At 41.7% G+C, this 21,606-nt stretch overlaps 1 protein-coding gene across 1 annotated transcript; it reads right to left on the minus strand.

The window, feature by feature from the left end:
- Positions 1 to 716: 716 nt before the first annotated feature.
- ogfod3 (2-oxoglutarate and iron dependent oxygenase domain containing 3) lies at positions 717 to 21,606 on the minus strand. The gene is made up of 9 exons (XM_018762092.2): positions 21,450 to 21,606; positions 20,189 to 20,406; positions 19,402 to 19,477; positions 18,509 to 18,551; positions 16,875 to 16,939; positions 16,294 to 16,350; positions 15,972 to 16,125; positions 13,143 to 13,266; positions 717 to 3,589 (listed from the first exon to the last, which is right to left on the minus strand). Exons 1-9 carry the CDS (start codon positions 21,515 to 21,517, stop codon positions 3,453 to 3,455), a joined length of 942 nt encoding a protein of 313 aa, XP_018617608.1. The 5' UTR covers positions 21,518 to 21,606; the 3' UTR covers positions 717 to 3,452.

The following is a 21,606-nucleotide window of genomic DNA, read 5'->3' on the forward strand; positions in this document are numbered from 1 at the left end:
CTGCCCTTCTGGCACTGTAAGATAAATAAGAGCAGTGCTTACATTAAACAAGTTATCTGCAGTGGTTTTCCTTGCTTGTTTGTTTTTCAGCATTAACATGGGGGGAGGCAGTTGTTTGTATATAAAACAAGTTTTCTGAGACACTGCTGTCTGCTGAAGAGTTTTTGTTTTCTCATTTTATCACATCAAACTGAAGCATATTTTAACAGTGGATGTAACTTCCAATACCCAGGAACAGAGGGATACAAATAAATATGTTAAGTGATAATTTCTTAGTGGGGCCTTCACTGACACAAAGTTCATTTTCATTCATACTGACTTAAGTATTCTATCATTTATTTTTTGTGCCTTCTGACAACTTTTGAAAACCCACGCTGTTTCTTTGTTTAGGGTACACTGGAGCATAAAAAGGTTTCTGCTCGTGTACCCAGGTACATGCCATTTCCATCTGCGATAAGGAGCAGATAAACCATATGCACACCAAAGAAACCAGCTGGAACAAGCAACAGTGGGATGAATTATTAATAACAAAGACCTTTTTCTGGAGAGAAAGGATTTCACATAAATGAACAGAGGCTTTAGCAGCTAACCTATGATTCACACTTCTTACTTCCTGGCATTAAAGCATGAATGACTCATTTACCAAGTTTAGAGAGCCTTCCCAATAGCATTGGTATCCTGTTAATCTATTTTGTATAGATCGGCTCTTTTGTACTGGGTGTGGGATTTTTTTTTTTTTTTTTTTTTAAAACTTGACTGTCCAATTGCATCCATTCTCATTCATAACAAAGTCATCTGTTTTTCATGAAAATGAAAAAAGATTGAATTGAACAGGCATGAGAAATCAGTTACTACTTTGCCGTCACTTATATTTCATACAAGCAACCAGACCCAAAAGCAGTCGTGGATGTCATGCCACTTTTAACACGTTTTAACTTTCATTTGATTTAAGGTCTTAGACTCCCCTGTAGTTGCTACAGGTGGCCGGCCAGTGGGAAGCTTAATATTTAGATCTAAAACCCTCTATTCAAATGACCCGAGTTCAAATCCAACCTCCTGCTGTAAAAAAGAAAGGCACTTCCCCTGAATTGCATTAGTAAAAATTCCACAGCTGTATAAATGCATAAATCATCGTAGCTCGGTATACAAATCCAGCACTGAAAGTAAGTAATGAGGGACACAGTGGCACAGCAGGTTAAGCCAGTGCCTCACAGCCCCTGAGCCGCTCAGTGGGAATTGGGAGTGAAGTACGTGGCCCATGCTTGCCTTAAAGGTCCCATTCTCACAGGGGAACTGCAGTACACCCAGAAGAAGTACCAAGGCTTTGTCACCAGCAGCACACTGGCATGGATTAAAGAGGTTATTATTCACAAGGAATAGTTCTGATTGATTCCTAAACCCTCCTAGACAGCCTTCCCTCTCCCCGTGTCCCCGAGCCCATTCCCACTTCCCAAGGCAGCCATCATTTGACATTTAGCAGACTGTGTCCCTGTGGATCTCGGCCCCTTTCAATTACATCATGTTGCTTCTTGAGGATGGCTGCTAGTTCTCGGGAGGCTCAGATGTGGCATTGAATTATTTTCAGCAGGGTCCCCTGAACAGATGTGCCTGCATATTCGCAAACTATACAAGACTGGCACGGTGCAACACAAACACTTTTAGTCAGAAAAGCAGACACATTACAAGCTGAACATTGACACATTTTCTGTAATAATTCTGCGGTGCAGGAGCACAAAGTGACTTAAGGAATAGGCTTTCAATATATTTGTTATTAAATATTCCCTTTTTACCATTTAGTTAATCGGTCTTGGTAAATGTTTATAGCCACATAAATGTCTATATTAAAAACACTCAGTGACTATCATAACCACTTGTCCTAGAGCAGGGTCACAGTGGTCCGGAGCCTATCTCAGAAGCACAGGAAACAGGTGTAGCCAGGACACTCCCTGGACGGGATGCCACCTTGTCACAGGCAAAGCACACACATACACACACAAACCAAGGGCAATTTAAAGTGCCTAATTCAGCTGCAACACATTGTTGGATTGTGGAAGGAAACCAGAGCACCTGAAGGAAACCCATGTAAAGCCAGATTCAAATACACAGGCCAGAAGCTGTGACACAGCAGTGCCACCCACTGCAAAACCATGTCACAAAGGAGGAAAAAAAAAAAAAAAAAAGAAAAAAAAAAGCTTCCGAAACACTTCTTTCACTTTGGTAACAAAGTTTAAAAGCAAGTATACATGTTGATAAGTCAAGAAAACACCTGAATCTGTTTTGTAATGAATGAAACTAAATGACTGGGAAGTTGATATTCTGACCACTTCCTTTCACCTATGCACAGGAAAGAAAAGTTAATAAGTGGTATGGATCAGGTAAAGGCTGCCAAGTGCTTTAAAGTCCATCATTTGATTGACATTATACAGGTGGTGGGAATTCTGGCAGCAGCATCCTACCCTTCATTTTGAAGGATAGTTGCTCACATCAAGAGAGCAGCCTATTTGTTTACATGCATAGAAACCTTGAGCGCACATCACATGCTAGCTTGGTGCTCAGCAAGACCACACACCCTAGAAATCAGAAATAACTGACGTTTTATAGCTGTCTACTTCATCTTCCTCGTTTCTGTTCATGGTTTATTCTGTACCTCATGTTTTATGCTGGATCTGGTTACATTTTTAATCTGAGATTTCTGCAAGTGCATAGTTTTACCATTTCTGTTCCATTTAATATTGCTGACTTCAGACAGGAATTTAAACTAAATTATTTTTTCTCAAAAGCTTATCAAATTTGTTTGGCCTAGAACTGGTTCATCCAGACTAGCCTTGTTGGTATGCAAGGCACTGGTGAAAGAGGGAATGGTCTTTTAAACCAGTTTCACCCACAGTCCACAAAAGTCAAAAAAAAAAAAAAAAAATTATTTGGGGGGGGACAAAAAAAACCCACACACCTAGCACAGAACAGACTTTGGTGCAAACCAGAATGCTTCATATTTTTTGAGCCTAAAATGACAAGTCATTTGTCCAAATAATCCTCCTTCTTATGGCAAAATAGACTGATGGGCCACCAAAAGCGTTATCACAGAAGTTTACCTCTGAATGTTCAAAAATTAAACTTCATCTTCAGCTCTTTTAAATGTTTGGGTCTAATGTCACCTTCCACCCTGTGACCAAAAATAAACAGCTGCTCTTTGCGTTCAGAACAAGAACCCTCTGTCGAAATTAAAACAGAAGGGAAAAAAATACCATACATTAAAACATACTGAATGAAACCTAACAAACCGATAACCCTGAAAAGAAAAAGGGGCAAACACTGATTCCTCAGTGACTCTATGGATGAGTTATTTGTTCTGAAATCTGGACGAATGTGTGCCTCCTGTTCGTCCACACTTGTCTTTGTGTCCTGTGTTGCAGTACTTTGCAGAGCCAACGGGCAGCATGACTGCAAGAAGCCTAAAGCAAGGCGGGGTCATCAATCGCATGGGCCGGGTCACACGTGAAGGACACTGTGATGGCGTAGCGTGTGCCCCATCCAACCTTCTCAACACGGTGGAGGTTCTCCGACCCCGAGGAGAAGAAGGACACCCGAGCTGTAGGGAAAAGGAGGTAGAAAAGGACAATGAAAAGGGTAGCGAAAAGAGAAATGGGTTAAAACTGGCAAAGACAAACTGCCTTGATCTCTGAAATAATTTCAAATGCAAATAAACTCATTTGCATATTTTTCAACAGTCATATATCAGAGTTTGCAAGTATTTAAATAAACACTTGTTGGAATGAATCCCCACTTCGGAGAAATAAAATGCAAATGTGGGGGAGCACAGCATAACATGGAGATCCAAAGGATCACGTAAGGGTAAATGTCCAAACCTTCAGGAAACAACATTAAGTCTATTGAGCATCAGGCTTTTTTCATTAATGGTACAAGAAACTACCCATGTAAATAAGACAGAAGTAGAAGAATCACAACATATAAAGAGCACAAGTGGTGCACATAGAAAAAGAGAGCTGTGCCTTTTTAATGTATTTTTTGTGTAATTTCAGCTGCATCCCCTCCTCCCCAAGCACTTTGTGTGGTGGTTCAACTGACACTTGAGGGGTGGAAGCAGTAGGAGGGAAATCTATGAGACATCTTTTAGACATGCATAACTGTTTCTCTGATTAATAAATATGAATGATGTACAGTTTAAGTGTTAGTGACTTTTTTGAGCAAAGATATTATAAAATCACAAGGTGAAAATGCTTTACATCATTTAATACACAAAGTATGAAGACCCCTGCTTTTTAATGCACAAGTGCTCTAAACGAAGATGTGTCTGGAACAAAAAAGCTTTGAAATTTACATTAAGACTGTAAGCACTTTATATATGACGAGGTGAATGCAACATGAGAGATGAGCAAAACCTTTCAGTATTTACGCAGGTTCTTTAGGTGTTACTCTTACTTAACATAATTTAAAAGGGGAAAATACAATATATAAAATGCAAATTTCCATGTAAAAGCAGGGAAGTACCAGCAATACATATTCATTAATCACACAACCGCACTAAAAAGAATTTTGTACAAAAGCAACTATGCAAATACAAGCAGAAAAAAATGTATATATGTACAACATTAAAAAACAAGAATGTATTGCAATTATATTTTAAAAAAATTTTCTCCTTACTTCCTTTCAGTTGTGTTGGTTACAATCAGTGCGCCTCTGCAAACTCAAACTGTAAATATACAGTGGTTTGTTCAGCAAATTCTAAGACCACTATTCTGTTTTGACAGGGCAGTGATCATAACATGATCTGTAATATGACATGTGGAGTTGTGATGAGAAGCCTTCACTGGAAAAGGCCATTAAGGACACTATACTTTTAGTAAAATTAAGACCATATGATGTATTTAAGCATTTAAATAATGCTAAATGCTTACTGGTTACTCAGTACTGGGAAATCAGAGGATCTTAGTGATGCATCTTAAATTTACCAAATTATTAGGGGACAAAGTTAATTGATAAAATCCCCATGTATATCTGGAGTACTTTATCAGCAACTAATTCTTAGTCACATTCTGTAAAATCTATTAAACTCATTACTCATTTATGCAGCTGACACTTTCTCCAGAGCATCTTTCGATGTGCTGTTTGTAAATTTTTTTTACTAATCTATTTAGAATTAAATATCCATTTACACAGCAGGGTGATTTTTAGCGTATTGGGGTTAGTACCCTCCTCAAGGGTGTTACAGCCAAAGGTAGAATGTGAAGCCAGGTCAATTGCTAGGCAACAGCTCGAGGTTCCCTTTCTGCTTCACACTTCTCAGACCCGGTTCTTAAAGATTGAAAACTCAGCCATGTAAACGTGTCAAGTGTAAAACTGTACAAAATTCACTAAACAATGGTAACTGGTAAGCAGATAAGGAATTAATACAAAATAAAAGCACACACACACACACACACACACTTATAAAGAATAGATTGTAACACAATGTTACAAATATTTACTGTAATCCCAGTCATGGAAATCTGACAAATTAAACAGAGCACCGGTTATCTAACTATTTTTTTTTTTTTTTTTAAACATCGGTCACACTTTCATAATGTGATACCAAATTCACTAATCAGATTAACTATAGGTGTCAAGTTTTAAAAAAAAAAAAAAAATTGCAATAAAAATCATATTCATATTTCAGTTTCGCAGTTTATCAGGAGTGTCAAACTGCAGGAGCTTCATTTACTGAACATGTGATTTATGTATGAATTATTAATCACCGTTCTTTCTGCCTGGCTCTTTGATTAAAATTAGAATAGTGTGCCACAGGTATTCCAACGCCACTTTAATAAGTCTTGGGGAGAAATACAAGTGTAATTAACAGATGTGACTGCCAAAAAATGTGGGATTCAGCTACAGCATTGTCCAAGTCTGGCAAAGCACCAGAGCTAGAGAGCACTGGTGAAACACTAATGTGCAGTTAACAGCGTTTCCTCGTTTAATCACTCACTGCACAGGAACACAAGATGACTATTAATGCACACAAGATGAATATGAGACTAAACAAATAAAGGCAACAGAGTTATACATGACTATTGATGTATAACTGCTTTAGTGGAACTGTTATTAAACTACTAGCTCCGGGGGGCGGTGACGCAGTGGGTTTGACCGGGTCCTGCTCTCCAGTGGGTCTGGGGTTCGAGTCCCACTTGGAGTGCCTTGCTACAGACTAGCGTCCCATCCCGGGCATGTCCCCTCCAGCCTTATGCCCTATGTTGCCAGGTTAGGCTCTGGCTCCCACCAACCCCCTATGGGACAAGTGGCTTCAGATGGTGTGTGTGTGTGTGTGTGTGTGTGTACGTGTGTACTAGCTCCTGCTGAATGAACCCATCCAATATACGTAAGCATATAATGAGCTATTTATTATTACCTACAGAACTGTGAGAGCAGTAAAGCGAATACTTTTAGTAAAAACCACTGATAGAGACATGAGAGAGCCAGAGAACGTGTAATAAGGTGTACCTGTCTTGTTTACATGGAACTGGTCAGAGCAGTATCAGCACGAGAGGGGAAAACCAGCATATACGGGAAATAACCAATACCTGATTAAACCAGTAAAAAACATGATGCAAGACACAAAAAAAGCAGTTAATGATTCAGTCAAAGTCAGTATTATTATAAGTTAGGCAAAAACAGAATTTCTGTGCAAGAACTTTCTACAGACTCATTGCGCGAAGCACACAGGCCCACAGCACAAACTCATCGGCATACGTATCATTGTAAATTAAAGATCACTCAGGGGAATAAGCTGACAACACAAGGTACATGCTTAGATCTTGTAAAATAAAAGTTAAACTTTTTTTTAAAGACCCCAGCGGCTTTCACTCTTCTTTATCGGTGTAGTTGAGTCTTAAAAAGAGCCACTTCTCAGAACAAGTGCCATTCGTCATGAGCCAGTGCTCATTTCCGTCTTCTGCCTCCCCTTCCTGTCCATCCTCAGACACATCTGTCACTCTTCCGACTCCTGTGTCTCTCCTTCCCCTGCCATTCCCATTGTTCTCCCCTCATGCTGGTCTCCAGTCCTCTGCTGCCTCATCCTTCCATCTGATTTTTTACCTCAATGTGCTCGCGTGCCCCTCCGGCGTCTCCGGCACGCTGATTGTAACACTGCAGTCATAATTACACACCGTTCACCATAATTAGGTCTATGCAATTACCTCTGGAGATAAACAAGCTCATCAGCCAAAGAGTACCGAACAGCCTTCACACGCAGACATGCAGCGCTCCTATCCCAAACCCCGAAATTAGTGACAATTCAAAGGCTGCTTCATACTTCATAACTATCATCATTAAATCTCAGATGAGAGTTGTCGTTCAGCTGTTTTCTAACAGATTAAAAGAAAGCAAGAAGTTCAGACAATTAGAGCACCTGAAATTGCTTCATTAGCACTATTTGATTATACATCAGTGCATATTAGTTGTTTATAAATATATTTCTTTTCAATTGCACAGCACTGAAAAGAAATAAAGTCTTGAGAGACTATGTTTCCCACATGTGTTTTGTTTGGAGTCAAGAAATTTGTTTTGCTACATCCCTTTACAGGGCTCATTTATCAGCATTATCACTTCTGGTCTAGTGTGCGGTTCTCCGAAATATGACTCGGATCATTTAACCGGCATTTTAAAGCATGATCTAATAACTCAGTAAGTGCTCTGAGGTGACAGCTGGCAGCATAGTGATTAGAGCTGTTGCCTTTGGCCCCAAAGGTTGCAGGTTTGAATCTTACCTCTAGCTGAAGTACCCTTGAGCAAGGTACTCGACCTAAATTGATCCAAAAAAATTACCCAGCTGTATAAATGGGTAAATAGCTGTAGATAGATTAACATTGTAAGTCGCTTTGGAGAAAAGTGTCCACTGAATGAATAAATGTAGGTAAAGACCTATAGCAGCAAACTGTTTGAAGGAAAATATGTACTGCAGATATAACAGGAAGAGCAGCCAGAGAACTGAATTTACCAGCAGGCTACAGCTGAGAAAGACATCAGATTTTCTTTCAGTTAATATCAAGCTGCACAAATCTTTAAAGTTTAAAAGCTGCGGGACAGACTGGTTATGACAAAGCACAGCTGCTCAAAAAATTAATTAAATGAGAGTAAACATCGCAGGCATTTATAAGCAAAGCTTTCTTCTGCGCATGATATTTAATTTCCATGAAGCCCATTCATTAATGAGATGTACAAAGCATGATTTTTTTTTTTTAATTATATGCAAAAAAGTCCGCCACCTATTCCTCATCCCTCTAAGTTCTGGATTACAGAACCGTTATGTTTTTACTTCCGCTACTTTTTCCTTCCCACTGATAAGTGCCACAGCAAAGACGAGAGGAGAGACAGGGCCTGAAGTTACAGATCCACTGATGTAGGAGCACCAGTAAAGGCCTGACAGCCCATCTAAATTACCAGCTCAGGTTATTCCCTTGTGACGAACGTACGGAACTGGAAAAATAAACCACTATGACGTTACCGCAGCTTTGTTGCTATAATGTCTCGGACCGCATGGTTTCTGACGGGGAAATACATCTGAAAACCCACCCAGAAAGAGCAGTATATTAAAGGCAGAACAGAGTATGAAAACATGAGGTAAAGTTAAAACAACTCTTGTCCACTTTCTACAACCCAAAAAGAGCAGGATGCAGTTAGGAACTAAGACATGAATAATGCTTAGTGATGCCCTCATATATCACTCAAGTCTCTTCATAAGCCTCCAGACCAATTACTGCTACCTCCTGGACACTTTTTACACTCGCTCACACTCGTTCAACCAACGCACCAATAGAATCGACACGGAATGCACGGCTACATACTCAAGGGGGGCATTCATTCTCAAGTAGTGCTAAATTATTAGCAACGTAGAGCCGTTCTCAGCTGGATGATGAGAAAGCCGGCAAGCTCAAACGGATCAGATTCAGAAACGCATCCCGAAGGCCTGATAAAGTTTTAGTACTAGAAACCAGACCAAGATATGTATTTCTATGCAACAGCTAAAGGCAGGATGAAGGAAAGAGCCCTTCTTTTAAAGGAATGATGCAATCGACCACGTGATCCACACTTGTAGAACATTAATCTATTACCCCTTTGGTTGTCTGGTCTTATGGCCCCCAACATGTCATTATGCCAGATACACAGACAAGTTTGTGAGAAACTCAATGTTTTTCTGCAGTTAACAGTGATTCTATTTTTTGTACTTTCCAGTATCTTCATTCCCAATCCATTAGTTCTCTGAATGTCACAGTATGTCCACTTTAAGTTACCCCCCACCACCATCACCCCTCTATTTTCTCAGCTGATCATTTCCAGCCAAGGCAGAGAGCTACACACTGAACTGAGGAGCTGCGTATGCCTACTGCTACCAACCTACCACGCCTGGGCATAGGAGCACCAACATGTGGACAGCCAGGGTGGTCAGGTAGAACGGTGATGGTCTTGTTTCTGCAGTTTGGGCCTACTAGTCACAGCCCACAAATCTAGACGCAAACAAGTTTGATCCACTGGGTGTCATTATTCTCATCTATGATCCTTACATCAATATTTGGGGTGATCCATTTATACTGGAGCACAGCATATTGGTCCAGCAGGTAGCGATGGTCCCTCACACTCTTTGGCTGTGGGTTCAGACTTGGGTTCAAATCTGACTGTGTGCAGAGTCAGTATGTTCACTCCATGGGTTTATTTGTTTGTGTGGGTTTCCTCAGGGTGCTCCGGTTTCGTCCCATAATCCAAAGATGCACGTTTCAAGTTAACTGCTGACTCTGAATTGCCGTGTGTGTGTATAAAATTACTCTGTGATGGAATGGCATCCCATCCACAGTATACTCTGCTTCACAACTCAGGCTTCCAAGGCAGGCTGTGGGCTCCATGAGCAGGACAAGGAAATACTGACAATAAGTGAATATTCCTACAAGATACATAACCACATTGTACACATGTGATAAACCCGAACAATGGAGTTCACTGCCTCTTACGCCAAAGCTCTGAAGTGGGAGGTACAAGATAAAAATTAGTTCAGTGTGTTGACAGGAAGGAATGAGTTAAAGCAAAGGTTAAAACTCAGCCAAAATAACCAGTTGATTTAAAATTACTTGGTCTAAGATGTAAATAATACTAGCAATAAAAAGATTAAAATACAGAGCATACATTTTTACTAGGTGTTTGCATCCCTTATTAGGAAGGTGACAGACTATGTAAAAAGAAAAACAAGCATCTTGTTAATGGATATCACTTTTATCCAAGGAACACAGATCTGTGCAAATGTTACATTTGAACAAAGCCAAAATTATGAGTCAGAACATTCTGGTGTGACTACAAATGTGCTAAATGGAGTTCTGCGTGGAACAGAAGAACTGCGGTCAAAGCCTTTTTAATCCTACAGATTTGTACGCATTAACTGCACAATTAAAGCTTTAGAAAATTAATTAACATCTAAGAAAGAAATGTGGCAAAAATACACTGTACCCCTCTCTCACAATGAAGATATCTACCACTGTCAGGACCTACGACATGTGAACATGGTAAAAAGAGGAAGCAAGTAGTGTAGCAGTCACACACTGTAACTTAAAGATTCCCGGTTTCAATTCCAATTCCACTTCAGCTACTGATGTAGTTCCATTGATTGAGGCACTTACCTTGAATCGATACAGTAAAATACCCTGACATTATAAATTGGTCAAATATTATAAGTCCTTTTGGATGCAACTGTCAAGCAATTACACAACAAATTAACAAAAATAATAAACAGAAGATGAAATGAGATGTACAGTAGAAACCTTCAGTGAGAACAAAAAGGAAGTCAGGTACTTTTTTTGAGCTCTCAGTAACTGATGCTAACTGACCATTTTTACATTTTTTTGTTGTTCGTCTGTTCCATTCTCATCCAATTCAGCGAGGTACAAGTGAGTCTAAACAGTGCATTAGAATGAGCACTTCAAATTGTACCTGTTCCCTGCACACTGGTCAAACTGACCGGTGACTTCATTCATTTTATTCCGGGATCTTTCCCTGTGCCTTGAATGTAGTGTGCTAAAAGCATCAAGAGTGTACATCACTTGCCCAATTGACGCAACATACAGCACCAGTCAATGAGCGAATACATTGAAAACCTGGACAGAAGCACGTAAGAAGCCCATAAGTGTCCCGCATTTCTGGGAACTGCTGCAGAAGAGCTGGCAGGATTTGTAGGCTCATTTTCTGCTCAAACTTGTTAAATAAATGCCTTGTGAGAAAAAAAGAAAAAAAAAAAAAGAGGAAAAAACTGTTTCTAGCAAGTGTATGCAAAATTTTCACAGGTACGGTACATCTCCTTCCCAGCTCCCCCCAAGCCGGTCGTTCAGTTTAAATCACAGCCTCTGATTAGCTTTAATTTGTACAATACTGATATAGGCATGGGGACTGAAGTGTCCCACCATTCCTTTCAACTCCCAGACATTTTCAGTCTTCTGAAACCCCGACTTGAAGCAATGCTGGAACCCAGTTAATTTATCTGGAATAAAAATGATAGAGCACTTTAACTATATACAGTATGTACATATGTCAAGTGCTGTATCCTTTTCGATCAAGTTATGTATGTGTGTATGTGTAAATATATATAGTGCCACATTGTGCAACTGGATTCTGGATTTCCTCACCAACAGACCCCAGAGTGTGCGGACTGGCAGTAATACCTTCTCCCCACTGATCCTCAACACTGGCACTCCACAGGGAAGCGTCCTGAGCCCAGTGCTATACTTCTTGTTCACACATGACTGCATGGCCAGTCACAGCTCCAACACCATCATAAAGTTTGCTGACAATACCACCACCGTGGGTCTGATCACCAACAACGATGAGACGGCCTACAAAGAGGAGGTGAGGCTCCTGGCAGAGTGGTGCCAGGACAACAATCTGTCTCTCAATGTCAGTAAAACTAAGGAGCTGGTGACTGACTTCAGAAAACAGGAGACGGCTCATGCACCCACATACATAGGAGGGGACATTGTAGAGAGGGTCAACAGCTTCAAATTCCTAGGGGTCACCCTCACTGCCAAACTCACATGGACTGAGCACACAGCATCGACCATCAAAAAGGCCCATCAACGCCTCCACTTCCTCAGGCGTCAGAAGAAAGCCAGGATGTCCACTATAGTCCTCACCACTTTCTACAGGTGTGCTGTGGAATCTGTCCTCACAGGGTGTATTACATCCTGGAGTGGCAGCTGCTCCATACAGGACAAAAAAGCCCTACAGAGGGTGGTCAGAACAGCTCAGGAAATCATCGGCACACAGATACCAGCAGTCCAGGACACCTACACAACACGCTGCCTCAGAAAGACGATGCGCATCATGAAAAATCACCGTCATCCCGCACGGGCATTCTTCTCTTCCCTGCCATCTGCAAAACGGCTCAGGCCTATTCGAACCTGCACAGCTAGGTACAGGAACAGTTTTTACCCCACTGCTGTAAGACTATACAACACTAACCAATGTGCTGCCTTTAGTAACTAGAGTTGGACTGCTACACCCAAGCACACTGGTAAATTACACTGTGACTTTAAGCATTCTCATTCTCTCGTTCTGAGTTCTCTGGCTGTCAACTGGTATTATTGTTACTACTGTTACCATTATTTATTGCTATTGCTGTTGCACTACTCACTGTCATTGTCACTGTTTTGTTTGTGCAGTATTTCTATTGTCTCTGTCCTTGTCCATGGTCTGTGGAGAAGCATTCAGGAAGAATTTCATGATGCATGTACATGGTACTGTATCTATGACAATAAACTTGAACTTGATATATTTTTTCTTTTTTTAAATAATCAAAAGGATTGAAAAACAGCAAAAAACAATGACCCCAGAAAATTCTGATCAGCTGCCCGAGAGAGCTCACACCTTGGATAGTAAAATGGTAAATGAGAGTGTGGACACCAGTTTGGCTGGTGAGAGCAAAGCAGTGCAGTTTTTCACTCATATTTCAAAACTGGTCCTTCTTCTCACTGCGAGGCACATTTCAGGGATGGCTAGAGAGGTGCAGGAGAAAGCAAGCAGGGCACCAACACAAGCGCTTTTGGCCACAGCAGGTCATCTTGATGTATTTCTACTTAAGAGACCTTGTGCTGCTCATCACCCCCACCCCAACTCACCCACGCGCGGCTCCACCGTCCGGTTTCCATCTGCGTCCATGAAGATGAATCGTCCGCCGCCGAAGTCTATTTCATAATCGGACAGGTACAGCAACGATGTGTAATCAAAGGAGCCATATGTCTCCTGTGTAAAGAAGAAGCAGGAGTCCAGTAGGTTGTTTTTTGATAATGGACATGTCATCTTGATCTAATATCTCATCCTGCACCGACACAAAGGCAGCATTTTAAAGCATTCCACAACCTTTAGGATCAGTAACATCACCCCACACATTTCACATCGGTTAGCAACAACTTCTGATATTTAAACTGTGGGGTGGCATGGTGGCACAGTGAGTAGCACTGCTGTCTGAGAGTGCCTGGGTGGTGCGAGAGGACATGGGTTTGATCGCCACTCAGTCTGTGTGGAGTTTGCATATTCTCCCCTTGTCTGCAGGGGTTTCCTCCCACAGTCCAAAGACATGCTGTTCTGGTTCCCCCATAGTGTGTGAGTGACAGAGAGAGTGTGTTCCACTGATGTATGGATGAGTGACCCATTGTAAGTAGTGTATCTAGCAGTGTAAGTCACCTTGGTGAATAAGGTGTGCGGGCTGATAACACTACATAGAGTTCACTGGAAGTTGTTTTGGAGAAAAGCATCTGCTAAACAAATAAATGTAATATTAAATAATAACGAGTGTGCAAACAGCCCTTTAATTTACAGCAACTAAAAAAAGATTCTAGATCAAAGGTTTATTATCTGACACTGACACCCAGGAGAAATTGTATTGCATATAAAAATTGGGGTAATTCTTCAGCTCCCTACTTTGCATTGTATTCACACTACCTGTGTATTTAGCTCGGCTACATGCTTCACCATTCTCTCGTCATGGTAAACGATGTCCCTGAAGCTATTTAAACTGTCCCAGTAGAGTACAGATATTTAAGTGTCTCCCAAATACGTGTCTGTCATAAATCACGTGCCTCAAGTACATGAACCAGTATTAGTGTGGCCACAGGAAAACACAGCAGGACCATAACATGAGGGCTCAGACAAAAGCTGGCATGAGCAAAAATCATAAATTTTCTACAAAGTATAACATAAAACACCCAGCTATCACTTTGGTATATCAACTTTCAGGCAATATTAATATGATAATGTGTCTGACCAAAAAACGAGGCCAAGGTCATATGTGCTGATGTCCTAATAGAAGTACAACACCACATCTCACACACAATTATCAAATTTAAAATACTAACATTTATTAAAATGAAGAGAGTGACCTATTTAAATTTTACCCCTGTTGACAGGGGAACAGAACCTGCCATTCAGTTTTTAAGCAACACACAAAATCCCTACTCTCCAGAGCACAACAGAAGAAAAACAACTCGCACGAGCTATGAGAAGAGAACAATAAAATCATTAGAGACAGCCAGCGATGTGTACTGAAGAGTAAGGTTTGGAAGAATGCAACCAATTAATTGATGCTCTTGCAGGAAAGACTTTTTCCATCTTTCAAATCCACACCTGTTGCATTATTCCCACGACACTCAAGGCTCACATATGTTGGCAGGCTGAGGTTGAGCGATAGAGGGCAACACACATCATTAACTGTGTAAATTCATCCCATGCAATAACGTCACCTACCCGAGAGAGAAAACAAAAGGACTGTGAACTGGAGCCCCGGTGAGATTCACACCCGTAACAAACACAGCGTTCCTCCACCATTTGGCCTAAGTGACAACGCGGGACGTCGGCAATTTATTAATGACAAGCAGCTCACTTTATTGCATTAATATTCTACAGTTCATTCAGACAAAAAGTTAAGATGTGCCATGAACATCAAACAAATTATCTATAGCTCAGAGAGAATAATCACCATCTTCAATTATGGCAGTGCATGTTTTAAACATTAATGGAACACATTTTAACCTCTAAAGATCAAAGCCTTACTGAAAATAATGCCCGTAGAGAAGCACACAGGCCAAATATGTTCTCAGACCTTTTTCCATTTAACAAAACTCCATTTCTGTTTTACATTTATAGAAACAAGGCAGTTTAGAAATTACTAAATGAGCTTTTGTCTGATATTGTCTTTTGGTCTAAACGTCTTTTCTGATTTTCTGGCTTTTCATTGTCAAGTAGCGCAAAGGTGTTCCAGCTCCTCAGCTCACAAACACAGTCGACACTAGAAGTTTGTTCGTAATTCCTCTGGATGTGTCTTACTCGCAAGCTGGCCACTTGTGTGCCACAACACATGTACATTTTGGAAAAATGAGAAGTGAAGAAAATCCAGTTAAAAATAAATTTATTTTGAACTTTTTCCAGTTTATGGTAAAATCCATAAAATCAATGGGTCATAAAATGAAAAGAAACTGTAGGGTACAGTGAAAAAGAGAACAGCGAGGTCTCTGGCTTTACGTACAGCAGCAGGTACGACAACAGTTACAGCTACCACTTTACAGTCCTGCAGCAGTACCCTTGATCAAATTACTTACCCTGAATTCATACAGTAAAAATTACCCAGCTACATAAATGTCTAAATCATTCTAAGCAGCTTAGTGTTGCAAGTCAATTCACACAGAAGCATCAGCTAAATAAATAAATAACTAAATGTAAATTAATTACTCCTAATGCCCGTAACAATAGCATCCAGGCATGACGCTCAAGACTGAGTGTTGCACAAAGTACATGTTTCCTGAGCTTTATTGAAGAAATTAGGATGTCCAGGTAAGACATTCATTAAAACATTTCCATTTAAACTTGCTAGATGTATCTCTGGAGATGCAGGGTTGGCTATTCGGACTCTGTAAATGTATGGGAGTTTGAGGGTGTATCTACACACACCTTACCTTGTCGATGTGGGGGTGCCAATATTCGTCATGTGTGGTCTTGGCCGCGGTGCTATTGATCCGGGAGAAGAACGTGGGCTTGGTGAGATACATGTGTGAGGAGTCCAGTCCAAAAGTATCTGCTATCACATTCTGAATCCTCGAACGCACCTCCCTAAAGTGGAAAGAGTAAAAAGAGGTCAACCTAAAATTAGATGCAAATATTCATTACGCGTCGAGCTGAAGCGTAAACCGTTAAAGTGGATAATGGCGGTGCAAAAATCGAGCGTGAATCTGAAGGGAATCGGCACTTGAAAACAAAAGTAATTAGTAATCCTCTTACCGATAGAGGTGAAAATCCTCCTCGGAAAAGATGCCTCTGATCTGCTCCCCAAAATACCTAAAGCAATAGCGAAAACATAGGAAGATACTATAAGGGCTGCGACTGGAAGAAACAAATCCTTCCCCTCAATGTTAACAACAAAAGCTAAAGGAGGGCTAATAAAGAAATACAGAAATAAACAGATAAATGTTTTGCTATCAAGGCGGAATTTATAGGAACACAAGAGAGGGATCATTCTATACAGTCAGGAGCGAGAGGCTCTGTTACCACTTAAGCGATAGCTGACCCAGTGCCAAGCGTGTGGACCTTTGCCAGTCTCTCATCACATCATTTCTGAGGTCTGGGACATGTGCACAGAACCGGAGGAGAAGCTTTCGTGGAAAAGTGGTTCCAAACATGAGCCAGTGGTAAACAACTGCCAGAAAAGCACTTGCAGCTATTTGGTCAACTGCTGGGCATCTAAATTTTGTTATACTTCGAATTCCCGACAGAGCTTTTCTTTAATGCAGGAGAAGGGAAAAGAGAAACACAAAAGGACAATGAAACCTATCAGCACATGCTGGCTCTTCCTGGTGACCCACCTGTAGATGTTGACAAACTGCTTCCCCATTGACAGCGCCCCAGAATGTAGGTCCAGGATAGACGCCTGGGGAAAAGAAACAACAATGTTTCGAAAACAAACAAACAAACAAGCAAACAAAACACTTGAGCACGAACATCTTTATTTATTTTAAGACTTGCATTCAAAGCACAGTAAACAGAGTGAGCCATTACAGATGCTCCCTGTCTGTGATTCACACGAACTGACAGAGGAAAAAAACTTCTTGAGCGAAGCCAGGATGCTGAGGTGGTTGGCAAAGCCAGGTCATTCCGGGAACTCCTGAAAATTCGAGATGGGTCTTGACCCTCCTTTGGCCGGTTCCAGTCACAATACCCTTACACACTTCCACTCCCAATCTCAACACCGCCTGTGTGACGAATGTCTGATTCATGATTACATGGTGCATCAGGGTCATCTGACCAGAGAGATGAGCTCTCACACTGAGCTCAGGGGGGTCAGATACTACAGCTGTCATTCATATCGACTGTCTGGTGCTCTGCCTTCATCATCAGTGCTTTCCTCTTACCGAGGATCTTGTGTGACACCCTGAGAAAAAAAATTTGGTCCTCACTCAGTTTTTCGCTCCACCTGCAGTAAAGTAACTTGACCAATATTTTCAAATAACACAAGTCTTATCGCAAAAACAAATTCACGTGAATGCATCTGCAGCCAATTTTGCTCATAAAGGTCCTGCAAGACTCACACACACACATTGTCTGAACCGCTTGTCCCATAGGGAGTCGAAGGGAGCTGGAGCCTAACCCAGCAACACAGGGCGTAGGGCTGGAGGGAGAGGTGACACACCCAAGACAGGACACCAGTCCATCGCAAGGCACCCCAAGTGGGACTCGAACCTCAGACCCACCGGAGAGCAGGACCGGGTCCAACCCACTGCGTCACCCCGTCACCAGAGTCAGAAAAACAAAAAAAACATAATTATACAACCACACACACACATTTTCCGAACCGCTTGGCCCATACAGGGTCACGGGGAACCGGAGCCTAACCCGGCAACACAGGGCGTAAGGCCGGAGGGGGAGGGGACACACCCAGAACGGGACGCCAGTCCGTTGCAAGGCACCCCAAGCGGGACTCGAACCTCAGACCCACCGGAGAGCAGGACCCGGTCCAACCCACTGCGTCACCCCGTCACCAGAGTCAGAAAAACAAAAAAAAACATAATTATACAACCACATTTGATGCAAATGTTACAAGACCGAAAGGTTTTAGCAGCAGGAGAGCCACAAAAAGGGCTGAAGTACATTCACCATGTGTGCAAATTATCAAAGCATCCAAATTATTGAAAAACACAAAGGCATGACTAAAATCAGTTGTGTAGCTTACATAAATGATGATACTGCTAGAGAAATACTGTTCCTGGTATTAAACTGATCTTAATAGGAACACAAATTCTTAAGAGACCCCAGAGTGGTAGCAACCTGCCCTCTAGTGTTCACTGCTGCTATTGCACAATGTTCCTTTTAATTATTTTTTGGTAACCTTATAAAATCCAGATATATAAATAAAGCACAATATCAACCAAATAACCAATAAGTATCAAAAACTTGGCAGCTATTTTATTTAAATGTCAGATTGTTTAATTTCTATACTCACACCTCCTTCTGAGCCACCAAGTGAGAGCCCCCTCTCTGCTAACCTGTGAGTAAACAGAAGGTCATCTCAATCAGGTGAAAGCACAGCGTGGTTGTGTTTAAATGTAAAAGAGCATGAGAGGAAAAGAATGAACGTAAAAATAGTAATGTAATGAGGAAACATTGAAGCAACAGATGGAAACGACTTCATCAGAAAAATTCTTCTAGCCACCTACAAAATAAAAACCCACACATATTTACCAGCATGAAAGAGTTGTATAAAATGCACTAACTACTGTTGTCAGTTGCATGGCTTGCATTCTTTCACAAAAATAAGCTCAAAGTGTCCTTTATTCCTATTGGATGGTACTTGGGGGTATTTACTAGCCTGCCTATTTTCTCGATCATTTATTTCCCAAAAGCTGCTCTTGCTATCTCAGTGATAACTATGGCCTCATTCTATCACTTCACTGAAGATCATCATTGGGGATATCAAGAAAACCACAGGTAATGACTACACCTCCTGATTATATAAAATGTATAATTATTAACATTTTATGGTGATAACATTAAAATGACCAGTTCATTTCTTGTCACAAAATAAGAACACTGCACTTTCCCTGGAAACTGGTGTGTAGCAGTTTAGGACAAGAACCTAAAGAAAAACTGCCAGTTCAAGTCCCAGGAAGGCACCTTTATTCAAGAGAATTAACCTGATTTACACCGGTAAAATATCCAACTGTATAAATGGGCAAAAAAATATCAGCCTTAGCAACTAAAGTAATTATCAGAAATTTTAATGCTTACATCACCCCAGGGGAAGAAAAAAAAAAAAAAAAAAAACTTCATTCTGAAAAGGAATTTACCCCATTTACTGGTACTGTTACTTGCTTATCCAAACAGAGCTCTCCTCACCTCCTCAGCACCTGAGCCTCCTCCCGGGTGACCACACTGTCTGTTACAGCTCGCCCACACCTCTGAGGTGTACAACCTGGGACGAAGGCACACATTAGTGTTGTACTGTACAGTATAGCATGGTATCACCTGGACTTAGAACAGAGGATGAATTGTGGTCATAAAAGAGACGTCTACACTAACAGCAGTGCTCTTCATTTGTACCACTTTGCACGTCTTGTAGGTTTAAAGATTTACACAGAGATCTTGCGTAGATCCCAAGATGCTTTATAGCATAAAACAGATGGTTTGTTTTTCACATTATTCCAGTATTATTTTCTTGTTTTAAACACAAGTTTTAAATCATTTTAGTCTTAATGCTTGTTTTGTCAAACTTGATCTGTCTCCACTACAGAATGTCACTGACAGCTAATCAAACATTAGGGAATATTTTTTTAATCTGATTAACTTTCACTACCTGGAAAGCTTTTCAATTTCACACACACACATTGATTGAAACTGCTTGTCCTGAGCCGGGTCGTGGCAAGCCAGAGCCTAGCTCAGCAACACAGGGCATGGGGCTGGAGGGGCAGGGACACACCCAGGACAGGATGCCAGTCTGTCACAGAGGACCCCAAGCAGGACTCGAACCCCAGACCCACCAAAGAGCAAGCACAGGCCAAACCCACTGCGCCACCGCATCCCCCCTTTTCAACTCTAGCTATGCTCAAATGTATTGTGTGTGCCGAAAACACAGTTCTAACCCAATAAGAGGAAGAGGTACAGTGCGAGTTATGGGCAGGCTCACCTGGGTACCGTTTGTAGTTGTTATAATCCTCAGAGCAGGGAACCCCGAAGACCCTCGGCTGTTGCAGCACCTCGCCGTGCCTGACCAGGGTCTCCGTGACGTCACTCTCCAAGCTGAGGTACAGCCATCCCACAGAGCAGCACGCCACGACAGGCATCAGCACCAGCATGTACCCTCGCAGTCCACTCCACGTGGAGGCCTGTCTCTGAGCATGTCCCCTGCCAACAAGCAGCAGAAAAGCTCCAAACCACAACATACACCTTTTTTCGCACCTACTTAATAGCTAGGGGGGAACAGCAGGGAGCACTCGAGCCTCCTGAGCCGGGGGTATGAATCCGTCTCAGACTGTGTAGTTTGCACATTCTCCCTGTGTTCACGTGGGTTTCCTCTGGGTGCTCTGGTTTCCTCCCAAAGACATGGGTTTCAGGTGAATGTGATGCTAAATTACCCACAGTGTGTGTGAAAGCAATAGAGCGTGCATTCACTTCCCTGCAATGGGCTGCATCCCACTGAAAGCATACCCTGCATTGGACAAGTGGCTATGGATAATTAATTAATTATAATATCTGCTATTAAAATTACACAGAGGAGGAGGACAGGCTGTCTCTCTCCTGGTCTCAGTGCTGTGGACCTTGCAAACCACACTGTTTAAAAGTCTCTGGGGTTCCTGATCCAGTGGATCCTGTAAGGGCCACACACACACACACACACACACACACACACACATACATACACATATATTAATTCAGCTGACGCTTTTCTGGACCAAAGCGACTTACAATGTTAAGGTTACAGTTATTTACCCATTTATACAGCTGGGTAATTTTACTGGAGCAATTAGGCTAAGTACCTTGCTCAAGGGTACTACCGAGGTGGGGAACAAACTTGAATCCCTTAGATCCAGACCAAAGCAGTAGCTATAATAACCAGTGTTACCAGCTGCGCGCGCACACCTACTAGTAGAGAATGAAGTTTGGGAAAATTACAATTATTATTCCGTGCACTTTCAATCGTCCCAGTGGAGGTTTATTCCGTCCTGCGAGTCTCTCACTATGACTATGTATGTACCATGATGTATGATTCATACAGAACGGATATGCCCTCAAGTGTCTAAAACTAAAAGCTCCATCGCTGAGGCGCCTCCTCATAAAAATGTCGCGACCTGCCACCGCTCCGTAGCAGAGCACAAAACGCTCTAACTGTATATTCTTATTGTTCTATAAGAACACGGTTCCTCAGGAGAAGGAAATCTCTGTTACACCTTTTGATCTTTCTCTCTATGGCGCTGTGGTCGCTGTTCTTTGCGTTGCCTCGACGTTGCGGTGCCATTTCTCGCGCAGACCTCGGACTCGCGTGCAGCGTAGTGCAGAGCAGCGCGCTGTCCGACTGCTCCGTTCCACCTTGACGTTCCCGTGACG

The sequence above is a fragment of the Scleropages formosus genome, chromosome 20 (genome assembly GCF_900964775.1).
Source record: "Scleropages formosus chromosome 20, fSclFor1.1, whole genome shotgun sequence".
NCBI lineage: Eukaryota > Metazoa > Chordata > Actinopteri > Osteoglossiformes > Osteoglossidae > Scleropages > Scleropages formosus.

Bases quoted from the DNA above. Each gene is read 5' to 3' on its own strand.
- ogfod3 (XM_018762092.2), bottom strand. From the start codon at position 21,517: ATGGCACCGCAACGTCGAGGCAACGCAAAGAACAGCGACCACAGCGCC. The intron at 19,478-20,188 runs GTGAGCCTGCCC...CCTTCGTCCCAG, and splicing joins CAACTACAAACGGTACCCAG to GTTGTACACCTCAGAGGTGT. The intron at 18,552-19,401 runs GTGAGGAGAGCT...GTTTACTCACAG, and splicing joins GAGGCTCAGGTGCTGAGGAG to GTTAGCAGAGAGGGGGCTCT.